A 23294-nucleotide genomic window follows, 5' to 3' on the forward strand; every position below is an offset into this window, starting at 1 on the left:
GTCGGTTAAGCATCTGACTTCATGTTGTGATCTCACAGCTCGTGAGTTTGAGTCCCACGTTGGGCTCTGTGCTGATGGCTCAGAGCATGGAGCCTGCTTTGGATTCTGTATCTCCCTCTCTCTCTGTCCCTCCCCTGCTCATTCTCTGTTTCTCTCTGTCTCAAAACTGAATAAACATTAAAAAAAAAAAAAAAAGACCCCAGAACAGATGACTTACTGGCTGAGTTCTATCCAGCCTTTAAAGAACAGAGTCTCAGTGTTATTCAATGATTCAAAGCCATAGGAAGAAAGATGGAGAACCCCCTAATATTACAAAGTCAGCATCATCTTAATGTTAACTCCTCATAGACAGACCCCACTTGGGAATATTGATTCTCATTTGAAATAAAACATTAGCAAATAGGATCTATCCATGTATCTAAAAGACTAATGAACTGTAAACAAATAGCTTTTATTTAAGAACACAAGGAATTCAGTAGCAGAAAATTTATCAACATAATTTAGTACATCAACAAATTAAAGAAAACGATCATATTAAAAGACACTAAATAGGGTAACTGATAAGATTTAGTATCAATTCTTAACAGAAATCCATAATCCCTTTTCCAAAATTCTGATAACAAGAAATCTCTGAAAAGTAAAATGTTGGCCTGTAACTTTGGCATTTCATTTGCTGCTAAGGTTTATGCGAACTGACATAAAGAAACTACTTGAATACAGAGAAGTGCTGTTCTTCACAAATGTGAAGTATTACATGTTCTGTACGCGAAGCACGCTCAAAAAGCGAATTATGGATTATTTGTTATTGGGGATCTCTCTCCTATATTTAGAATTACTCCAGTCTTCCTTTTTTTCAAGATGAGTTTGAGGAGAATTAATATGAGACATGTGCTTTCAACTTTCTAGAAGAAAACATCACTGCGTTTCAGTAAATCTAAGACACCGCTGTTTGGAAGACTAACATTTATTCTATGTATCACTAAAAGAGAGGGAAAAAGGATGCTGCTATTTATGAATCATCGTCGGGTGTAAAACACATCGCAGTTTCAAGAGATGTTGAGTGAAAAAAGGTGCATCCCGGAATCGATGAAATATGAACACATGTGAAAGCAGTCAGGAACTCTCCATCAACCACACGGCCCTTCTGACAAGAACAGGGACTCAAGGTCCTTTCCTCTATAAATGTCTGTGTCTTGGGGATGGGCTGGGTGTGAGGTGGAGTGTAGTGGTCTGGGGTCAGCCAGGGCTGACTGTTGGCTGTTCGTTGGTTACTAGTTTGACCAGGAACCAGCTATTTAACATCTCAAAGCTCAGTCCTGGGACAGGGATGAAGCCTACTTACACTTACTTTAGAGTTAAAAGGATGACATGAGATAGGCTTTGTGAAGTTCAAGAGTAAGTCCTTCCTAATAGCTGCCCCTGGAATGAGGGCGGTGCTGATGTGGTGGTGTCGGCTGTGGTCTCTGGCATCTTTCCCACTTCTATAACTCTATGATCCTTTACCCAAGAAAAATCTTGGCCGATCTCTCTCACTTATGGAAGACTCTCTGATATCACTGAGAAGACGCTGTTGGCCTCAGACGCCTATACCATCAGCGTGCCCTGAATTTATAGCATCTCATCTGAAAATCTGAGTGGGAAAGAACCTCAGACATGTCCTCACATGGACCAAGAGAGGAACTTGACCTTCCCAAGTAATACAGCCAGTGGCAAAATGAAGGCTAAACCTGGACCACCAGGCACGTTGGTCAGACTCTTTCTAGATGGTTCCTATCCCCAAGGCACTAGGGCTCACCCCAGCAGTTTCTGGCAGTTCGCTCAGACCTGGATGATCTCTGTCCTAAACCCAGTCATTTGTCCTCTCTGGTCTACCTCTTCCTGCTCTGGGAAAAAAAGATGGATGCAAACTTAGCCTGCCCAACCACTTACTGGCTTCATGTTCTGATTTTGGCCTTCACTGCCCCTCCCACTTCCGCCCCGCCTTTCTAATTGGCCACCTGGAAGGAGTTGGGGGAGCTCTTCTGTACTGAGGCTCTGAAGACCTACTCACATCACCAATCTGCTGTGTGTGCTCTCCGACAGGATGGGAGTGGTGAGCAGCAAAAAGCAGGTGAAGGAGAAAGGTAAGGGCCTCTGGAGCCCTGTGAAGGTCAGCACCCAGAGCAAAGATCCCCCACCACTGCCTCCCCTGGTGAGTGATGGCTGTTCCCAGCTGGGGAGGGAGGGGGAAGAAGAAGAGCAGGGCGCAAGGGCGGCTCCCTGGGGGCTGCTGCTTGTTTCCAGCCAGCCCAGAGCCACCTCTAGAGAATTCAGGGCTTTGACAAATCGGCCCCCTGTCACTGCCACCAAAACGTGGCACCCACCTCATGTTGGTGTGGCAGGATAGTGGAACATTTAGCAGCCAGATTGCCAGTGTTTACACGGATTTGCTGTGTACTTTGAAGCAGGTTACTTAACTCCCCAATGCCTCAGTTTCTGCATCTGTAAAATGGGTATAAGGAAAGTGCCTTTCTGACAGGGATGCAACAGTACATGTATTATACAACTGTGCAATCCCACTATATATTACCTTTACACGGGATCGGGTTAGTTTCCAATAATTTTTACCCAGTTTTCATTTCGCAAGGGGAGCCTTGAAGAGAAAAAGAAATCAAAAAGGTCAGCTTGAGAGGAGGGTGGTGGGAAAGGGTCTGGGGCATTTAGCAACATCTGCTGCCCCATTCCTACCCAGAAGCTCCTGGAGGTCATTGTCCCCTTCCTGGAGCTGGTGATGCAATTCTGTCTTGTTTACAAAGCGTTTAGCACCCTTGCACGGAGGCTACTGCATTCCAAAAGTGTGTTTTTAGATGATTGTTTGTGACACCCCCCTCCCCCACTTACCCCCTACCCCTTTTTGGTTTGGGCAGGGGTGAGTCATGCCTGGAACCTGCTTTCTTGCTCTCTGCCTCGAGGAGCACATTCAGCTGGTCATCACTTTACTCCAACAGTGACCTGATGAGGGGTGGGGATTGCTAATCTCATTTCTTAGACCACTAGGCATTTTATCTGTGTCCCAACGTAGTCCAGGGCTTGGCACGGAACAATGAAATGTTTGTTGAATGAATGGATGAAGGCAGGGTAAACTCAGATTACATAGAGTAATATTAGCATATTACTTATGCTAATAAGTAATAGAACCTGGAATGTTTTTAACTTTAAAAAGTCACATAATATATACTAATTATGGAGAAAAGTTGTAAATACTCATTATCCGACTCGCCAACGATACCCAGAGTTCGCACTCCAGAGCTCCTGCCGCCAGACCCTTTTTCTCAGTGTTATTTATATTATGTGTTTGTGTTTTCTTTCTTGTTTAGATGTTTATTTATTTATTTTGAGAGCGAGAGAGGGAGAACGAGCAGGGGAAAGGCAGAGAGAGACGGAGTGAGAGACAATCCTAAACAGGCTCTGTGCTGTCAGTGCAGAGCCCAATGTGGGACTTCGTCTCACAACTGGGAGATCACGACCTGAGCCGAAATTGAGAGTCGGACACTTACCCCACTGAGCCACCTAGGAGCCCTATGTGTTTATATTTTCAATTGGGCCAAACTATACATACCATTTTGCAAAATGCTACTTCAAAATTATGTTCGGTAAATATGGAATACAAAAAAAGAATATTCATAACATGAATAAGCTGGCGCCCCCCACACCCTCCTCCTCTAACCCTGTGTACGGTCCAGGGACTGTGTGAGATGGCAGTGGTACTTGAGAGTGGTGGCACCGTGTGCACGATTTACCTGTGCAACCTCCTGCTGACAGCAGCACCCCTAAGACCACCCAGCTGCCGGACCCAGCAGCCTTCCTGCCACACCAGGCCTGCCCAGGCCTCGGGGGCTGAACTAATGCAGCGTTCCTGTGTCTCTACTCCAGGTCCTGTTTAACCACCTGGCTCCTTCACCTCCGGACATGCACCCAGACCAAGGTAAGAAGGGGCTGCTTTGGAAGCTGAGGCTCCACAAGCCATCTTCCCCTCCCGACCATGAGCAGTCAGCACAGGGGCCCAGTAGGGGGCCACTTCCTGGAAAGGACTGGGTGGGCCTTCTAGGGTCAGAAAGAAGGCTGGGGCTGGGGGTGCTGAGCCCGGCACAGCTCTGCCCCAGTCTTCACCTGCCCGTAGGGGCCTCTCCAGGAACCAAGCACCAGTTCCTGTATCTGAGCCTGGGTGGCTTTTCTTTAAAAAAGGACTTTACAGACTATAAATGGGACAAGAAGAAAAAGCATTACAGTAAATACAAATGGCATAAAAACAAACCTAAGTTTTCAAAGATTCTAACTCCTAACCTCAAAGGGCGAGGGCCTATAATAGGTCTGCGTCTTCCCCCCTGCCCTCAGTCTATTCTGTGAATGGAAGCACCATCTTTTTTTTTTTCCTCCGAGAGACAGAGATAGAGATAGATGGATAGATAGATAGATGATAGATGATAGAGGCAGAGAGAGAGGGAGACACAGAATCTGAAGCAGACTCCAGGCTATGAGCTGTCGGCACAGAGCCCGACGCGGGGCTCGAACTCACAGACCTCAAGATCATGACCTGAGCCAAAGTCGGACGCTCAGCCAACTGAGCCACCCAGGCGTCCCATCACCATCTTTTTTCCCACTTCTTCCCCACTATTCAAGGCCACTGCTGACCTTCTGACCACTCACACCATCCTCCCTCACCCCCAGTCTCTACTTCCACTCTGATGGATAGGACAGTTGGGGGTCCCATAATGAGTGACCTTGGCCTTCCTGGGTCAGGGCTCTGGACCTTGGGAGCACTCACAGGATGTAGCTTCATTCAGAATCAGCTTACAGGCACTTACAACCCACTTCCACACGGCACCAAGAGCTCTGTCAGGGCCTCAGTCACTCATTCCCTCACACGGCACACACAGAGCAAATAGTAAGTACCCAGAGACTGGCCGGGTTCGAGTCCTGGAGAAACTGTAGAACTGAGTAAGACGTGCCTCCTCCCCTGAAAGAGCTCAGAGTCTGTCAAACTCATGAGCAAAATGCTAAACAGAGATTAGTTCTCCTACCTGGTGTTCCTCATCGTATCCTACTGGGGATCATGATTAATTACCATGATTCACCATTAATTACCAGGGTTTACCCTTCACTTCCTGCCGGGAGCTTCATATCTTCAGTAAGGAAGCCCAGGGGGCGAAAAATAAATGAACTGCCTTTGGTGCAATAACTTGAATCTCAGGACTGGAGGGGGCCACTGTCATCGATTCCAACTGCCTCTTCCCACCATGGGGAGGTGATGAGCCCAATGTCACACCACACATTGGTGACAAAGCTGGGAGATCTACTCCCAGGTAAACGAGATAGTCTCCAGCTGACCTTTTCCAGGCGGGTCTTGGCTCCCTGGAGCTTTGCCGAAAAGCGCTCCTCACTGGCAGGGGTCATTTGAACGTCCATTCCAGGAACCACTGGCAAGTCAGAGAGACTGCCTGCCAAGAGCACTGGGACAGGGCGTTGGACATGGTTACAGGTCAAGGTTACAGTGGCCATGTTCCAAGACCACTACCCTCTTTGGAAAAGAGGTGGGAAGGGGCAGGTGGGGAAGAGGAAGAATAGGGAAGCTCATGTTCTCTGAGGCAATAAGGAATCAGCCAACACTCGTTTCCAGACTTGGGACTGCAGCCATCAGACCCATGTGGCCAATCTCCCTAGATCTTTGGGTTGTCCTTTCCCTTAGACCGTACCCTGTCCAGGCCTTAAGGCTCCTATGTGGAGAGCAGAAGAGAAGCCAGGATGGGCTCTGAGGGGCAGCCCTTTCCTTGTTCTCAGCAGCAAGGTCAGGAGGTCAATCTGCCGGACAGGAATTGCCTGTGCTGCACCGGTGAGCAAGAAAGCTCACCACAGCCTCCTCCCCTATGTCCCTGCCTCATCCTGACCCCTTAGCAGCCAGAGATGGCCCATTGCACCGACTTACCTGGTGGGCCCGGGGGGGGGGGGTGCCCATCTCTTCCTTGTTCACTCTAGAGGAGCATTTCGTGGTGGCCCAGTATGACTACACCTCAGTGAATGACAGGGACCTGCAAATGCTGAAGGGGGAGAAGCTACAGATATTAAAGGAGTAAGTTTCTGGAAGGCTGTCCTGTGGTCAGAGGCCTCGGTGGCTCCCTGTCATGGCAGGACTCCCACCCCGCCGTCCACCTCCCTACCCACACCCACACCCTCCATGGCTGCGTCCAGAGGATCTTCTCCATTGCCCTGCCCCAGCCCAGTCACCCACTTTTTTTTTTTTTAACTGGACCCAATTGTCTTCCTTCTAGCTACCATTCCAAAGTCTGCCTCATGTGGTGGTTTCCATTCTCTATCCCCTGTTCCACTGCCAAAAGCCTACTCTTCCTTCAAAACCCACTGCTAACATCACCTCCTCCATGCAGCCCTCTGACAGTGCTTGCCTAGCTGCTCCACCACACCTTTGTGTGTCTCCCTTGCTGGACAAGATCTCACACAGGATTCCACTCGTGAAATCAGCTTTATTTCCAGGCTTCCTTCTCAGAAACTCCTCCAAAGCCGGTTCTCTCTCAAACATCTGGCTTGTCCTGTGGAGCCCTGGGGGTCTGCTTTTGTTCTTGAAGTTCTGCAATGGCCTTGAACCAAAAGCACGAAAACCCGGGCCTTCTGGGTCTACGCTGCGGGGAGCCCGGCTCTTCCTCTGAACAGCTCTCCTCCTGCTTTTGGCTTTCCCGTCCAGTCCCAACTCACTCACTAAATTCTTCCTCTGTCCCATAGCCAGAGGAAGGCTACTCAGGGAAGATAGGGGCCCTCTGGGGTGGCCAGGCCGTGTGGACAAGCCGCACCATCTCCTTCCTCCCTGGGCTGGCCCGATGCTCGGCAAGTTAGCACCCTCTCTCCCTGAGCATCTTGCCCAGATTCCCTCTCACCAGCCCTCTGAATCCTCCGCCTCTGGGATGAGATCCTGCTGGGGGGGGGGGGGGAGGGCTGGGGGCTGTCCCCTAGGAGAGGCCCGCAGGAGCCATGATCTCATTTTTGTTTTTCCTCCTCCTCCATAGAGTTGGAGACTGGTGGTTGGCCAGGTCTCTCATCACAGGAAGAGAAGGCTATGTGCCCAGCAACTTTGTGGCCCGAGTAGAGACCCTGGAGGTGGAAAAGTAGGTAGACCATTGGAAGGCCCTTCAAAAGCAGAGGCTTGCTTGCTGCTGCTGCTGCTGCTGCTGCTCTGGGGGTTGCTAGGCAGGGAGGGGGCCAAAAGGGGTGAAAAGAGAACCTCTGTGAGCCCAGCATGGAGGGGACAGGAAAGGGAAAGGGAATTGGGATTGTTGGGGAAGACTTGTCCACCATTCAAGATGACCCTCAGGTCATCTTGAGTGTCTGGTGCTGTCTGGTGTCTGGTGCTCAGGAGCCACCCCACCGTGCTGAGCACACTCTTCCCCTCTGTGAAATGGGACCTTTCCTGGCCCCTTTCCTGGCCCATGGCCTCGCAAAGCTAACATCAAGGCACAGCGATCAGCACTTCTCCTCCAAAGCCTCCAGTGGGCAGGACTCAGGAGCTCAGACCTCAGGGGGGCTCACAGAGTGGTGACCTCATTCAGAATTGGGTTGCAGAGGGCAGCGCTCCCCAGCGTCCTCATAACCTACTTCCACACGACACCAGGAAGGTCTACCTCAGCCAGTCAGGGCCTCAGTCATTCATTCCCTCACACAGCACGCACTGAGCAAACAGTACCCAGAGCCTGACTCTGCCCAAGGACTGAGAAAGCTGTAAAGATGTGGGACCATGGGCACTTACTTCCACATTGACTGGTCCAGGCTTGAGAGGAACAAGGCAGGAATCTGTGCTCTGAGAGTCTCAGCACTTTGTCTAATTCAGAGACTTGACCTTGAGGAGGGTGTGCTTTTTAGAAAAAACGTTTTAAATGTTTATTTATTTTTAAGAGAGAGAGAGAAACAGAAAGCAAATGGGGGCGGGGCAGAGAAAGAGAGGGAGACACAGAATCTGAAGCAGGCTCCAGGCTCTGAGCTATCAGCACAGAGCCTGATGCGGGGCTCAAAGCCACAAGCTGTGAAATCATGACCTGAGCCGAAGTCGGACGCTCAACTGACTGAACCACCCAGGTACCTCAGGGTGTCCTTTGAGGGATGGTGGTTGGGTGCATTTTCTCAGAATAGAATTAACAAAAGGCACCCCCCAAAATGTTCTCATTTCAAGAAAATAGTAAGTCCATCCCCTGATGGGAAGTGAGAAGAAAAGAGAGGCACAGGGGCCAAGGGGCATTTCATGAATCAAGATGTGAGGAGTGTTGTTAGTTCATGGTTAAGTTGAAAACAGGAGGACACTATTTTATTTCTCGGGGTGAGGCATACGGCTGAGGAGGGAGATTTGGAATAGAATATTCTGCGGAGCATGACCAGCCTCTGAGGTTTGTCTGCCTTCCTTTTTCAGGTGGTTCTTTAGATCAATTAGCCGGAAAGATGCTGAGAGGCAGCTTCTGGCTCCAATCAATAAGGCGGGCTCCTTTCTTATCAGAGAGAGTGAAACCAACAAAGGTAAGCATGGCGCCCAGCATGTCCTTCTTGTGCGGTCCCCGGGAACCCCGACCTGAGGCTACGTCTGGGAGGGAAGGATGGGAGGGAGACACCAGCCAGGAGAGCCCAGTGGCTTCCAGGCCTCTGGTCTCCCTTCCAGTTCAGGCCCCGCCTGGACAGCCCATCTAGTGCCTAGTAGTTGAGTGTGAGGCTTCAGTGCCAACAGGTGTCCCTTGGCCAGGCTGGAAATGTACAGGGTGCAGGTAGGAGGTGCAGTTGGAGAGCTGTCTCCACCCAGGGCCACTGCGCACCATCTTTGGCTCAGCGGGGGTGCTGAGGCTGGTGGGGTCTGAAGAAGGGGCACAACCCAGAACCACATTTGGAATCAAAGGATTTGAGAGCTGAGACTCCTTAGAAATAATCTCAGCCAAAGGCTGTGACCTCAGACGCTTCCAGGAGCTTGGAAGATAACATAAGTTTGCAGAATGGCCTGTGGCTGGAAATGAAGGAAGGGGGTGGCCATTGCAGAGAACTGGGAGCACTCGTGGATTCAAACCCGCTGACTGAGAGACACAATTCTGCCACCATCCGCAGGCCACTGGACTTTCTCGCTGTCTTTCATTTAATTTTCTCTCCTTCTTTCCATCTTAAAGCTCCTTTTGTTATAAAATATAGAACATATAAAAATTGCATAAATCATAGATGAGCCCATAATTATACATACAGAGTCGTAATAAGTAAATGCCTGTGCAACCACAAGACAGAGAACATTCCAGACATCCATAGCCCCTCTCACTGCTCCACTTGTGCCCCTTCTGTATTCAACAACCCTCCCCCCGCCCCCCCCCCAGAGAGGTCACTGCTATCTCAACCTTTGGGGAAATCCTTCCTTGGTTTTCCTTACAGTTTTACCATCCTTGTGTCGTCTGTTCTTCAACTCTATGAGAGCGGAATAGTACTATTTTTTCGTGTGTGTGTCTTGTTCCTTGCACTTGGCATCATGAGATTCATTATTAATTTGCCAGGCTGCTACAACAAAGTACCAGAGGCTGGGAGGCTTAAACAACATAAATGTACTGTCTACAGGGCTGGAGGCCAGAGGTCCAGGATCAAGATGTCAGCAGGACTGATTTCTTCCGAGGCCTCCCTCCTTGGCTTGTAGATGGTCCTCTTGTCCCTGTGTCCTCACCTGGTCTTTCCTCAGTCTGTGTCCTAATCTCTTCTTCTTATAAGGACACCAGTCATATTGGATTAGAATCCCCCAATGGCCTCGTAGTCACCCCTTTAAAGATCCCATCTCCAAATATAGTCACATTCTGAGTACTGGAGGTTAGGAGTTCAACATAAGAATTCGGGGGTGGGGGTGGGGGGTCACAATTTAGCCCATAACAGGTCCACTCATGTTGTTGAGTATGGCAGTAGTCTGTTCACCTTCACTGCTCTCCAGAATCCAGCATGTTAATATTCCATAAGCTATTTCTCCTTTCTAATGTTGGTAGACATGTGTTGTTTCCACTCTGGGGCTGTTGTGAACATGTTGCTCTGAACCTTAATATATATATGCTTCCTGGCACATGTCTGCCATCTTTGGGATGCTGAGCCAATACCCCCATTTGGAAGATGAGGAAAATGAGTCCCTAAGGGAGGAAGTGACTCACATGAGGCTTACAGTGAACAAGGCTCAGATCCCAACTCATCTAAGAGGCTTCAAAAACTCTAAACTGTGGGGCGCCTGAGTGGCTCAGTCGATTTAGCATCCAACTTTGGCTCAAGTCATGATCTCATGGTTTGTGAGTTTGAGCCCCACATTGGGCTCTGCTGTCACTGGAAAACCCCACTTCGGATTGTCTCTCTGGCCTTCCCCCACATCCTCTCTCTCTCTTTCTCTCTCTGTCTCTCTTTCCCAAAAATGAGTACACATTTAAAAATTTTTTAAAGAAAAAACGGCTCTAAAATGTGTCAAGCTGGCCTAACCTGGAGTGATGGAAGGGAATTTCCCAAGATGTGTAAAGTAATCATTTGTTTATCAGGATACGGCACATAAGGACCTATGACGTCCTCGTGGCCAATTTTTAACTAGAGAGAAAGGAGGTGGTGACAGTGACATCAGAGGAGGAAGGCGAGAGAGGATGGCTGGATTGTTAGTGGATACCCTGTGGTTGGGCAATGAGAATAGACAGGTTTGGGTAGTAGGAGCCCCTCCACCCCCCATCCCCACCCCAGACTCATCCCTCAGCTCCATTCATGGCTTGAGAACTGCGGCGAGTGAAAGCACCAGAGCTGCAAAAGCTGGACAAAGAGAGATGCTCATTACACCCTGTGAGGCTCAGGGGCGATCCCTAGGCCTCCCAGCCCTTCAAAAGGTCAGGGCCGGGGTGCCTGGGGGGCTCAGTCTGTTAAGTGTCCGACTCTTGGTTTCAGCTCAGGTCATGATCTCATGCTTCTGTGAGTTTGAGCCCCACATCTGACTCCACGCTGATGGTGTGGAGCCTGCTTGGGATTCTATCTCCCCCTCTCTCTCTCTGCCTCTCTCTCTCTCTCTCAAAATAAATAAACAAACTTTAAAAAAAAGGGAGTCAGGGTCAGGTTGAGGAGAAGGAGGGGTGCATTGGTAGGTTGGGTGCTCTGTGCAGAATTTCTGGAAATGCACCAATGGATGCATTAAATTATACACACACACACACACACACACACACACACACACACACTAAGACATTGCCACTATTCCATTTTAACAGCAAAGCACCTATGACCAAAAAACAATATGGAAATCACTGGAGATGACATAATGTTTTGTGGTTGTAGAATATTTCGAACATATACAGGAGCAGAGAGAATAGTATAATGGAAGCCTTGGTACCCAACACTCAGTTTCAACAAATGATCACTCAGCCAATCTTACTTCATGTATATCCCCACCCATCCCTATTATGTTGAAGCAAGTTCCAGAATCGTGTCATTTCACCCTGGAAATGATGTTTTAATCATTTCCTATTGCTAAGGTGCCCAGTGGAGAGAAAGGGACTCATGACCTCAGTACGGAGGAGGGGGTTCTCCAAAGGTAGGGGTATCCCCTCCTGTCCTTGTCCACACTAGTCTAAGCTGGAAATTGGCCAGATAGAGATGGAGCTGAGGACCATCCCAGCATCACCACCCCCACACACGTACACACACACACACACACACACACACACACACGTGCACACATACTTCTCAGAACTCCAAAACAAGTGCATCTGAAAGCCACAGCCAGGGGATGCCAGACAGGGAAGGAATGCTGCCCTCAGAAGCAAGGGAAGTGAATTCTAGCCCCTTGTGGCCTCCAGGACGTCCCTTAACCTCTCAAGCCTCAGTTTATTCATATCTGTATGAGGACCAACTAGTTTCTTTGTCTGAAGGCAGGCAGTTCTGCCAGTATTAAGAAATCTCAATCCCTGGGGGCACCTGGGTGGCTCAGTCGGTTGAGCATCCAATTCCTTATTTTGGCTCAGGTCATGATCTCATGGTCATCAGATCGAGCCCCGTGTCTGGCTCTGCACAGAGCATGGAGCCTGCTTGGGAGTCTCTCTCTCCTTCTCTCTCTGCCCTTCCTCCACACGCAGGGCCCACACACACTCTCTCTTTCTCTCTCTCAATAAATAAACTTAAAAAAAAAAAAAAAAAAAGAAATCTCAATCTCTAAGAAGCCTGAACCAGAAGCTGATTGGATCTGGAGGTCCCCTTTAAGAAGAACACTGAGCTGTCAAAAGATACCAGGGGCGGGCTGTTGGATGAACTGGGGCAAGAGGGAGGCCCCGAATCGCGAGCTTGGAGAGCAGGCCTATGTGGATGAAAGCAGGGTCTCCTTGGCTACTTATGATGCAGCCTACGCAGGGTGCAGCTGAAAAAATGAGGAGAAAGACCCTTTTCCTTGCTAGGGTGACGCGAGGATAAATGAACTTACTAGAGCCACTCTCTGGTTTCTTAGATACTGAGGCACAGTCGCACTTACCAAGGGGCATGGGGGAGACAGTTTGCAGCACTCGGGCTGGGGCTGGTGTCATGGGCAGAGAATGGGCTTAGCAGCGGCAAGGTGTGCACACATCTTGCATCCTTTTGCAAGTAGGTGATGAGAGGTGTGATACCTAAGGGAGATGAGAGGGAAAGGGGGTTTGAGATGGAAACAAACAGCACAGTGAAAAATCAAGGGTCCACACCGGAAAAAGAGGTGTCCGAGCCTGACACCTGGCGGGGCAGAGAGGTATTGCTTGCGGTAAACACGTCCTCAGGGAGGATCGGGAGCCCTGAAGCCTGCTGCTAACCAGCAGAGTGACCAGGAGCAAGCAACATTCCCCTTCTTGGCCTCAGTTTCCTCATCTTCTGCATAAGAGTGGCAGGTGTGGTACCCGGAGAGCTGGACAGAGGCATTTTATAAAAACACCAAGTTTGTGAAAGGAAGTTTCTCCATTGGAAACTCTTGCTTCCTAAATTGTTCTTAACTTTTAGCACCTGCTACCCCTTGTACACGACAAAATGCATAGGTGTGGGTATAAATTTGTACAGAACTCCAGTAAATAGCTGCTTATGTTCTCCTCCACAAACATGAGTGCTTCAAGGTTGGGATTTGCTATTGCTCGTGGAGGTAAGGTCAGCCTTTTCAGCTAGAATGAATGAACGAATGAATCAATGAATCAATCAACCCCCTAGTCCCTCCAATAACTCTACATTTCTCAGTAGTCCATGGCAAAGTGTCCCCGAATGACCAGGGGCCCATGTGAGGGACATCGTGTTTGCTGGGAGAATATCCTCTCTGCTCCAGAGTTCTGTGATCCCATGACTGAATTTTAGGAAATTGGGGGAGGAATATCAAGGTCAGAGTTGGGTGGAGATGATAGTAAAGGTTTTTTGGAGGGTTGAGATTGAGGTGAAAGAAAAGGTAACTTATGGTGGAAGGGGAGCAGAATTTCCAGTGGCAGTGAAATGAAGCCCAAATCCCAATCCTGATTTTCCCTCTGTATGCCTTACTTCTCATGCGTGTATCTCTATTACCCGTCTAGGTGCCTTTTCTTTGACTGTGAAGGATGTGACCACCCAGGGGGAGGTGATCAAACACTACAAGATCCGCTCCCTGGATGAAGGGGGCTATTACATCTCCCCCCGCATCACCTTCCCCACTCTCCAGGCTTTGGTGCAACATTATTCTCGTAAGAGAAGAAGATGTGATGGGGGTGGGGAGCAGAGGACCCCTTGTATCTATCACTAAGATCTCACGATCATGTGACTCACTGGTGCCATCTTGGGGGTGGGGGGGTGGATTATCCCAAGGCTGGACAAATGTCAACATAATGACTCAAAGTCTATGTCCTTAATTCCCTCTACTGGCTCAGCATGTGACCACTTGGAGAATAACAAGTATTTTCAATCTTAGAGAGAGCAGGTTAATGATAGCATGCCTCACTTTATACAAAATGAATGCAAATAGCTGAGTGTGTGTGTAGTATGTGTGTGCCCGTGCACATGTGTACTTGGAAATGGGAGTATAGTTGGCAAAAATGAGAGGGGACACAGCTGGGAAAGACATGGTCCCCAAGGGAGACATGTGATCTGGCTGCTCTGGTAACCTCCAGCCCCATCTCTTCTTCCCTAATGCAGAGAAAGGGGATGGTTTATGCCAGAGGCTCACCCAACCCTGTGTCAGCCTGGCTTCCCAAGACCTGTGGGTCCAAGATGAATGGGAAATCCCCCGGCAGTCTCTCAAGCTGGTCAGGAAACTCGGGTCTGGGCAATTTGGCGAAGTCTGGATGGGTGAGTATGTGGCAGCCAGAAGCCTCTCTCTCCCTGCCCTGTGTCCCGAAGCACCGAAGGCTCAAGATACGCACAGTTCATCATGCTTCCCCAAAACATTTGTTCGGGAGAGGGACAGAGGCCATGATACCCATTTTACAGATGAGATAATGAGTGGCAGGCTAGGACATTGAAGTCACTTGCCCTCAGGACACTGTGGTGATGCAGCAGGAATAGAATCCAGCTCTCCCAAAACCTTGGTTGGTTCCCTCACTCACTCTTCACTGCCCAGGGCTAGCTTGCAATTGACAGGTGTGTGAACTTGAACATAAGGCTATCTCCTCTTAGCTTTGGTTTGCCAGACAGAAATGACCTGTTAAACATAGTAAGCAGTGAACCAGGAGCTCCAGGGGTCTGATAATAGACCAAGCCACTGCTTGTGGCTGTGTGACTCTGGCCAAGTCACTTAACTTTCAGGTTCCTGTGTGTATAGTTGATGATCACTCCCCTGTTCACCATGGGCACTATCAGACTATAAAAGACCGTGTTTTATTTTATCCCTCGGGGCAAAGGTAAAATGGTCCCCTCCCAGGCAGGGTAAGTTCTTGAGGTTAACTGCCTGAGGTTCCAGTTGAGCTCGAGAGGCTGAGACAGGCTGGCATCCTGTCAAATAAGCCAGCTCTCCCTTCGAAGCTGTACATTCTAGCCCAGGGCTTCTTCCTAGGGGGACAGCTTTGGCCTCAGTCCCGCACCTGTAGAATGAGGAGGGATCCTGGAAGCTTATGTACATTTTGGTTAAGGGATCGCCTTCCACAACCTCTGGGTCTTCTGAATGGCTTCTTTATTCTCTCTCCTACCCGCGCTCAGGTTATTACCAAAACACCGTGAAAGTGGCCATCAAGACTCTAAAGGAGGGGACCATGTCTCCGGAGGCCTTCCTGGGTGAGGCCAACCTGATGAAAACTCTCCAGCATGAGAGGCTCGTTCGTCTCTACGCCGTGGTCACCAAGGAACCCATTTACATCGTGACCGAGTACATGGCCAGAGGTGGTGCCCTGCGTGGGGCTGCATCCCTCAGACAGGGGTGGGGAGGGGCGGACAGGGGTGAGGCTGGTGTGCCACAGTGGGTCTGCCGGCGAGGGATCTCCATGGGGGATCACTCGGCCACGGGCCGGAGCAATTAGCCAACGTCCACTCTGTTCCGTGCGCCTGGGGAGCAGGAGGGCAGATGATCAGAAACAAGATGGGTCAGTGGTTCTTACAGAGCTGTGTCCTCCATTCAGGAGCACTTCAACCCACACTTTTGGAGGGCATCTTCTGTGCCCAGCACTGTTTGATGCCCACTCGGGAGGACGCGGCATTGCAAAGAGTAGCAAGCCGGGCATCCAGACATGGGTTCTGGTCCCAGTTCTGCCACTTACTAGGCGTGGGACCTTTGACAACCATATGAGCATTTGACATGGATGAAAAGAGAAATTGGTCCAGCTGGCCATTGAGGTCCATGGTGGGGTCAAGGTTTCATAGGTCAGTGGGCCAGGGGTCGGGCCTCAGCCTGTGACCTCCTTCCTACCCTTCCTGTGATCCTGATTGCCTATTGCTTCCTATAGGATCCTAAGGTGCCATGATAACACAGTTCCTTAGAAATCGTCGTGAAGGGGACCCCACATTGAGCTGGGAGTACGATGGCTCCCCTGCTCACCTCTCAGCCCCACCTCAGGTGACCGTCCCTCCCAGCTGTTAGATGCCAAAGAGGAGCTGCATTGGTCTCCTGCGCCAAACCCCAGGGACAGTTCTCTCCATTCGCATTTTCTTGCCCCCTTGGTCCTCGGAGGCAGAATCTCTACCAACAAAGGATGAAGGGGGCAAGGGACACTTTGGAAAATCACGTGAGGAGGAAGCACTGAACTTACAAAGAGCAGGTTCCCTGCCTGGTTCCCTGGCTGGGTGATCCCGAACCTGGATGAAACCCAACCTCCTCTGAGCAGCTGGGAATACATTTGCTGCCCCCTGGGATGTTATGAGGACTGTGGGTAGAATTTCTGTAAAGCAGAAAGCACTCTGCAACGATGGGTGAGTTTCTTTTGACGTACTAGAGATCTGACAGGGCGCCCCGTACTTCCTGACATCAGGTGGGGAGCATGCCACGCTTGGGAGAGGCTGGCACAGCCAGGTTTGGATCATTTTGCAGAAGGGCAGATGCCACATCTCTTTCTTTAGGATGCTTACTGGATTTCCTGAAGACAGATGAAGGTAGCCGACTGTCCCTCCCGAGACTGATCGACATGTCAGCCCAGGTTTGTGAGCTACCGAGGGCAGCGGCCCCCGAGAGTCGTGATGCCCAAAAGGACCCAGGACCCAAGGCCCTCTCCTCTGTGCCCTATGGCTTAACAAAGTCAGCTATTTAGAGGTTGTATCCATTAAATTTAAGTTGGGCTGTGAAGGACAGAAAACCCAAAGCAATAATGGTTTACATGCATAAACATCCAGAGGTGGGCAGTCTGGGGCAGGTAGGTGGGTCCGCCCCTCAAAGCCACACGATTCTTCCACTTGCTGGGTACTTAGCATATGTCATCTTATTGTCCAAGACGGCTGTTCACACTTCATCATCTTGTCCTCTCCTCGGCAGGCAGGAAGAAGTAAGGGGGAAGAAAGCCCACCATGTTCCCTGTAGAGACGTGTCCCTGAAGTCACCTACTATACTTGCTTTAACACCCTCCTCTTCCCCCCCCAACCATGTCACCTGGCCACACCTAGGCTGCAAGGGAGCTTGGGAAATGTAGTCTCTACTCTGGGCAGCCAGGATGGGATGAGGTGAGTCCTATTACTAGAGAGGGAGAATGGATGGTGTGGGAAGCCCATCCGGTCACATGAATCCCATTTAACACTGTAGGCAGATGTTTTGCTGTTACCTCACTTCTTCCTCTGATGGTGCCCAGAAATGCCTTCTACAGCAGGTGAATCACAATCCAGACTTCATGAAGTGAAGAGTAAAATGGAGAGGAGGCATCTTTCCTCCCCGAGGATTCCTCAGTTAGCTGAGGGTTCTAACTGGCAGGAAAACACATCTGGTGGCCCTGAGTGTGTATGTCTGTTAAAACTGGGACCCTCAGCAGAAAAGTTCTGGTCTGTGGTCAGCCTGTGAGACACATAAACACATACACACACACACACACACACACACACACACACACACACACACATCCGGCTACAGAGAGGAAACCTCCCCCTCACCCCACACCGCCCCATCTCCACCTTATCTGGTATTATCTGCTGTTAGTATCAGTTCAGGAACTGAGGTCACGATGCCCTTTTTCCACTGAGGTAAGCACAGATGGGTTTGAGCAGGCTGGTGAGTGGTCTCGGAAAATTCACGCTGCTAACCAGTTTCAAACCACATAACAGTGATAAACCTGTCCACCCCTTTTTCTTTCTTTTCCTTTTCTCACTCTCCTCTGTCTCTTTCTCAATCCCTGGAGAAATCTTGGATCACTAAGGGATGAAGGATATGAAAAGCCACCTGCATTTAGACCTAGATGTGGCCAAGAATCTAAGGGTTAGGAAACCAGAAAATCAGAACCTTCCAGGTAAACGGCTTCTAACCACATTCTCATCATGCTAGCGCCTCACCATGCATGCGTGCACACACACACTACCCTTCTGGGCACTCCTTTTCTTGCTTTGCAGGATGTAATGCAAACCTCCCCTACAACCACCACCCACGTGCCCTACTTGGCAGAGTCACCAAGGCCCCAAACGTGCTGTCACACCTGTGAGTTCAGGCTCCCCCTCTGCTCAGAATGCCTGGGCAGAACCCTGGCATTCTCCTAATCAGTGGCAAACTCATCTGGCAAACTCCTGATCAGTGTTCAAGACGTAAGTTAAATTAAATTAAATTTCCCTGGACGGGAAAGTGGCACAGAGCACTTGGTGCACGCGTTTCTGTTGGCATTGAGCGCCGTATAGTCTTCTCCTCGAAAGCACATCTGGGTCTTTCTCAACCTTTTTAAAAAAAATCATTGCTGGTACTGCTGAATACATATTTGTTAATGGGATGAGTACCAGTAAATGCTGTCTAGATACCAGGCATTTGGTATTCAGCTTCATAGCCCCCCGGCCAGAACCATACTAATAAATGTATATTGATGGAATGATTTAGCAAAAGAATAAATAAGTGAATGGCTTCACGAATAAACCAATGCAAACAGGCACATAGGGAGAAGTGGGATAAATTCCAGTGCTGGCTTCCTGGTGATAGCAGGTCTGAGGAGGGAAACCAGCATTCTATTCTCAGTGTCTTCATCCGTCAACTGGGAGCGCAGTGGATACAACCCGAATGAGTGTCCTCCACTAAAAGACACAAGAGCAACTCAAGCTGCTAGTCCGGGCCCAGTGCTGGCGATCGGGGACAGAAACAGAAACTGCCTGGGTGCCACTGGGATTCTGCGTGTGCTCTGAGCGCCTGCCTCGGGTGGTGCTGGGTTAGGGCCTTGGCCACCTAATGCTCACCTCAACTCCGTACCCTGGAGCCCCCTTCGCTCAATTCTTAGTCAGGACAGTGACCCCTCAGAGAGCTTAAGCAACCTTCCGGGGGTGGAGGTCAAGGACTCCAATCCAGGGCTCACCACTCCAGGAACAGGGAGTCCAGTGTGGCAAGGAGATGAGACCCTTTCCTTCCCTCCTTCCCTGTCCTCTTCCCCTGCCCCCTGAGAGACCTTCATTTTCTCCTGCTTTCATTCTGCTATCTTCCTCCCCTGCAGACACTTGCAAGGAGAGAGAGGTGGGTGGGGGTTCAGGTCTCTCTGGCTCTGACACCAGCGGATATGCCTTGCTGGGCTTTTAGGCGGCTGGAGTTCTTGGCTTGTCTAACGGAGGAGTGGTTGAAGCCACTTTCCCTCTCCACTCGGGGAGCTGCTCCTTCCCCAGCAGCAGAACCGCCCTCTATGCACCTACCAACAAGCCCGACACACACTCCCAAGCGTTCCTGCCCCTTCCAGGCTGTGAGAGGATGAAGGCTGGCCTTCCAGACAGGGTCCTTCCTCTGCTGACAGGGGCTGTGCAGGGGACGCTGGGTGGGCTCCATCCTCGCACGGAGGTCCCTCTGCTGTCTTTCACTGTGTGACCTGTTCCCTCAGATCGCCGAAGGAATGGCGTATATCGAGCAAATGAATTCAATCCACCGCGACTTGAGGGCGGCCAACATCCTGGTGTCTGAGTCCCTGTGTTGCAAAATCGCTGACTTTGGCCTGGCCCGCATCATTGACAGTGAATACACAGTCCAAGAAGGTGAGGAGAGCCCCCATCTACAGGGAGACCTTGGGCCTTACTTTCCCCACCTCCCTAAACCCCCTTGGACTTCTCCTCGTTGCTACAGGGCAGAGCCTTGTGTGAAGAGATCTGAGAAGCTTTGTGGTTTTCACAGTTCTGGCCTTACACCCACCTAGATCAGCGTTTCCCTAGAGGCGCTCTGCAGGGCACTATGAGGAATGGTTTTGGGGTCAAGTAGGTTTGGAGATGCTGCATGGTCCATCCAGGCCTCCTTCAGAGATTCCTGATGCGCACCAACATACGAAAGGCCCTGAGAAGTCTTGCAGCAAGGAACGGCGTACGTGGGCTTCGCCTGGTCGCTCCCAAACGAATTGGAGCCCGAGATACTTTTTCCGTCAATGCCCCACAGAACTAGCTTTTCTCAGAACACACTTTGGAAAACACTTTTCTGAAGCATGAGCAGCAAACGCTTATAGCTGAATTAGGGTTCCCACAGAGCACTCTGCTTTAGTTCCTTAGTATACCCGAGGTGGGGCTTCTCTTCCCAAGGGGACTTGAAACAGTCCAATACATCGATCAAGTAAGCTGGCAAGCAAGCAATATTAGCTGAGCATGTTAATCAGTTGGCACGGGAGAAGGGTCAATAGGGCTCGTCAGCTGAGGAAGCTTCAAGCTGGCTGGAGAGACCAAGAAAGCGAGGCGAGGTAAGGGAAAATCCAGTGCCGAGCTGCGCAGTTTACTCTGAATGCTGACCAGGGCTGCAGCCATCCACAGGGCTTCCTGGGACAGCAGGATTGGAATCCCCTCCTCCCTGTGACCCTAGGTGGGACATGAGTCATCCATCATCGTTTCCATTCGGCAGGAAGGGATTAACTGAGGCAGGGACGAGTTAAGGGGAATTGCCCAGGCCGTGATTCCTGTTGTTAAACACATGAGGCGGAGAATGACTCTTCTGTCCCAGGTGGAAACACATGTTGGTGGCCCTCTGAAGCCACTGGGCAATGACCCAATCGGGGTGATGGAGGTGGCATTTGTGTCATGTTGTCCTTCTGCGCTATGGAGCCCCAGTAGTGTCTGCACATGCCTGGCCATGTGTCCTAGTGGGGCTTAGTGGTTCTCTGGGAGCATCTCCGTTGCATACAGTGGTCCAAGCCCTGCCAAGGGGAGGGAGCAGGTGCATAGGGACAGTCAGCCATGGCCTCACAAAGCTGTTCATGGCTTTTCTCACAGGCGCCAAGTTCCCCATCAAGTGGACTGCCCCAGAGGCCATCCATTTCGGGGTGTTCACCATCAAAGCAGACGTGTGGTCATTTGGAATCCTCCTGATGGAAATCGTCACTTACGGGCGTGTACCCTACCCAGGTAGGTGGCTTCATCCTGTAAGGACTAGGTGGGCTCCCTGCTGTCCTGAAATGGCTGTGATGACAGATATCCCATGCTTAGTGCCTGGGGCTGCCCACACACGTGCCAGAATGGAGTCCCCGCAGTCGGAACAGAGACCCACGCATGTCACCCTGGGGACGGAGGTTCCGCCTCCTTCCTCAACGTTGCTTCTGGCAACGGGGCCGCATGCCCTTCGGTCAGCAGGGGTCAGTGAGCCTCCGAACCCTGGAAGTAAGGACAGGTCAGGGTCTGAACTCAAGTTTACCCTGAATTGGTTTGTTCTCCGTTGGGGGCGGGTCGTCTCCCCCTTGGCCTTCCACCTTCGGTGGATTCCCCAAAGCCCTCTCCTGACTGTGAAATCTCCCAGTCTCCCTGTCCCATGTCTGGAGGGCGTGGGCAGCTTAGCCGCCTGCCGAAGAGCCGTGTCCCTGGGCGGGCTGGTGCGCCTTCATGAAGCGCCTCCCCAGTGAGTGATGGGCTTGGGCCGCGGCGGGGAAGTCCCAGCTAAGCAAGGCAGGGTTCCCCAACCGGAGGACCGGCCCCACAGCCTCCTCTCCAGCTGTCCTCCAAGCGATGGAAAGTGAATAGAGGGATGTTTAGGGGTGGCACTAGCCAGACAGCCAGGTGGCCTGCCAGGGAGGGGACGCCGGTCTGTGCGCCTCACCTCGGCCGCACCCTCAGCCTCGCTCTCCATCCCCTCCGCAGGAATGAGCAACCCCGAGGTCATCCGCTGCCTGGAGCGCGGCTACCGCATGCCGCGGCCCGACACGTGCCCGCCACAGCTGTACCACGGTGTCATCACCGAGTGCTGGCGGAGCCGGCCGGAGGAGCGGCCGACCTTCGAGTTCCTGCAGTCGGTGCTCGAGGACTTCCACACGGCCACCGAAGGGCAGTACGAGCTCCAGCCCTAGGCCCGGCTCGAGGACACGGGTCTGGCCAGCGGCGGAAGGGCCCGGAGATGGCTCGCGCCCCCCGCCCAACCTGTAGAACTGACGAGGCGTGTTCACCTCGAGGCTCTTACCCCAGCCCCAGGCCGACTGGAAGGGCAGGGAGGAATTGATAGGCCCGTTTCTAGATGAGGGAAGGAGAGAGAGAGGCAGCCTCACAGGTGGGTCACGCAGCATGGACTCCGGAGATCCCATCGCAGTCCCACCCTTCTTGGGCTGTGTGACCTTGGGCAAGTTATTTAGCCTCTCTGTGCCTCCACTGTTTCGTTTGTACAGTGAGGGAGAACCATAATAGTACCTACCTCCTTATGTTCCTCAAGAGGATTAGTTAACCCCAGTAAGATGTTCAGAATAGCGCCTGGCACACTCCTGGCACACCGTTAAGTGTTTGGCATCGTTGTAAGACTCAACTGTGCTGGCGCCCAAAGCGAGAAGTCCGCGGCAAGTGGCTAGGAATCGCGCTGCTCCCACCTGTGCGGACCGCGCCCCGGCGTGGCTCCCTCTCTACTACCCCAGAAGCGGGACTGGGTGCCCCGAGATGTCCGCTCCGAGAAGTGTCCACCTGCTTCGGCTCTGGGCAGGTAGCTCTGACCTAGACTGCACTCCAGCACTTTGGGACTCTTCTGTAATAAAGTCACAAGATCTGACCTTTGCCGTGTCGTTACTGGTGACAAGCCTGGACATCGCTACATGACGTAGGTGGTTTGCATGAGTGGCGCAGCAAGGGACTCGCTGTTGGCCCTGGGTTTCCGGTGGAGCTCCCAGCTCCAAGGACAACACCGAAGAAGACTCCACGGTCATTGCCTTTCGGGGAGACTTGAGCAGGGCCAGCAGGTGGCGCCCTCACCTCAGCAATCCTGGCCTCCGGGATGCTTTGCTCCGACAGCGGTAGCTACAGGGGTGCTGGGTGCACGCAGAGAGAGGAGGGAGCGCCCCAGGCTCCAGTCTCGGGACCAGGCGCATTAACGATGCGCAGATGATCAGGCGATGGTAACACCAAAACCGTTCAAGGCTTCGCACTGCTCAGGCGGCTCGCTGTTTATTTTTTGTTTTATTTAGAATAGATTTATTATAATAGATTATTATGAAATAGATTTATTATTGTAGATTTTTTGAGCTTTTAGGTTTACTGAAAAATACACGGAAAGTACAAAGAATGCCCATCTACCCCTCACCCCACCCCTCAATTTTCCTTGTTACTAACATCTTGCAATAGTGTGGTACGTTTGTTACAACTGATGAAACAAATCGACACATTATTATTAACTAAAGCCCATAGTTTACATTAATACATTATTAGGATTCACTCTTTGTGTTGTGTTCTATGGGTTTAGATACATGCATAAATGATATGTATCACTATATGTATCACACTATCATATGTAGTTTCAGTGCACTAAAAATCCCTTG

The 23294-nt window shown here is 50.9% G+C and overlaps 1 protein-coding gene across 4 annotated transcripts in view; it reads left to right on the forward strand.

Annotated features, from left to right (window-relative positions):
* BLK (BLK proto-oncogene, Src family tyrosine kinase) overlaps positions 1-22531 on the forward strand; it is a 79817-nt gene extending 57286 nt beyond the window's left edge. For 3 of the 4 annotated variants that reach the window (XM_045462378.1, XM_045462409.1, XM_045462398.1), the window contains exons 2-13: positions 2083-2191; positions 3913-3964; positions 6013-6106; positions 7053-7151; positions 8444-8547; positions 13563-13709; positions 14158-14310; positions 15157-15336; positions 16507-16583; positions 19422-19572; positions 20785-20916; positions 21643-22531. In XM_045462378.1, coding sequence (XP_045318334.1) covers positions 2084-2191; positions 3913-3964; positions 6013-6106; positions 7053-7151; positions 8444-8547; positions 13563-13709; positions 14158-14310; positions 15157-15336; positions 16507-16583; positions 19422-19572; positions 20785-20916; positions 21643-21848 — 1503 coding nt within the window. In that variant the 5' untranslated portion in view covers position 2083 and the 3' untranslated portion in view covers positions 21849-22531. Of the gene's footprint in view, positions 1-179; positions 1167-2082; positions 2192-3912; positions 3965-6012; positions 6107-7052; positions 7152-8443; positions 8548-13562; positions 13710-14157; positions 14311-15156; positions 15337-16506; positions 16584-19421; positions 19573-20784; positions 20917-21642 lie in introns of those variants that run through there. The other variant, XM_045462388.1, reaches the window with a different exon arrangement.
* Positions 22532-23294: the final 763 nt, after the last annotated feature.

Source organism: Leopardus geoffroyi, chromosome B1, assembly GCF_018350155.1.
Source record: "Leopardus geoffroyi isolate Oge1 chromosome B1, O.geoffroyi_Oge1_pat1.0, whole genome shotgun sequence".
Taxonomy (NCBI): Eukaryota; Metazoa; Chordata; class Mammalia; order Carnivora; family Felidae; genus Leopardus; species Leopardus geoffroyi.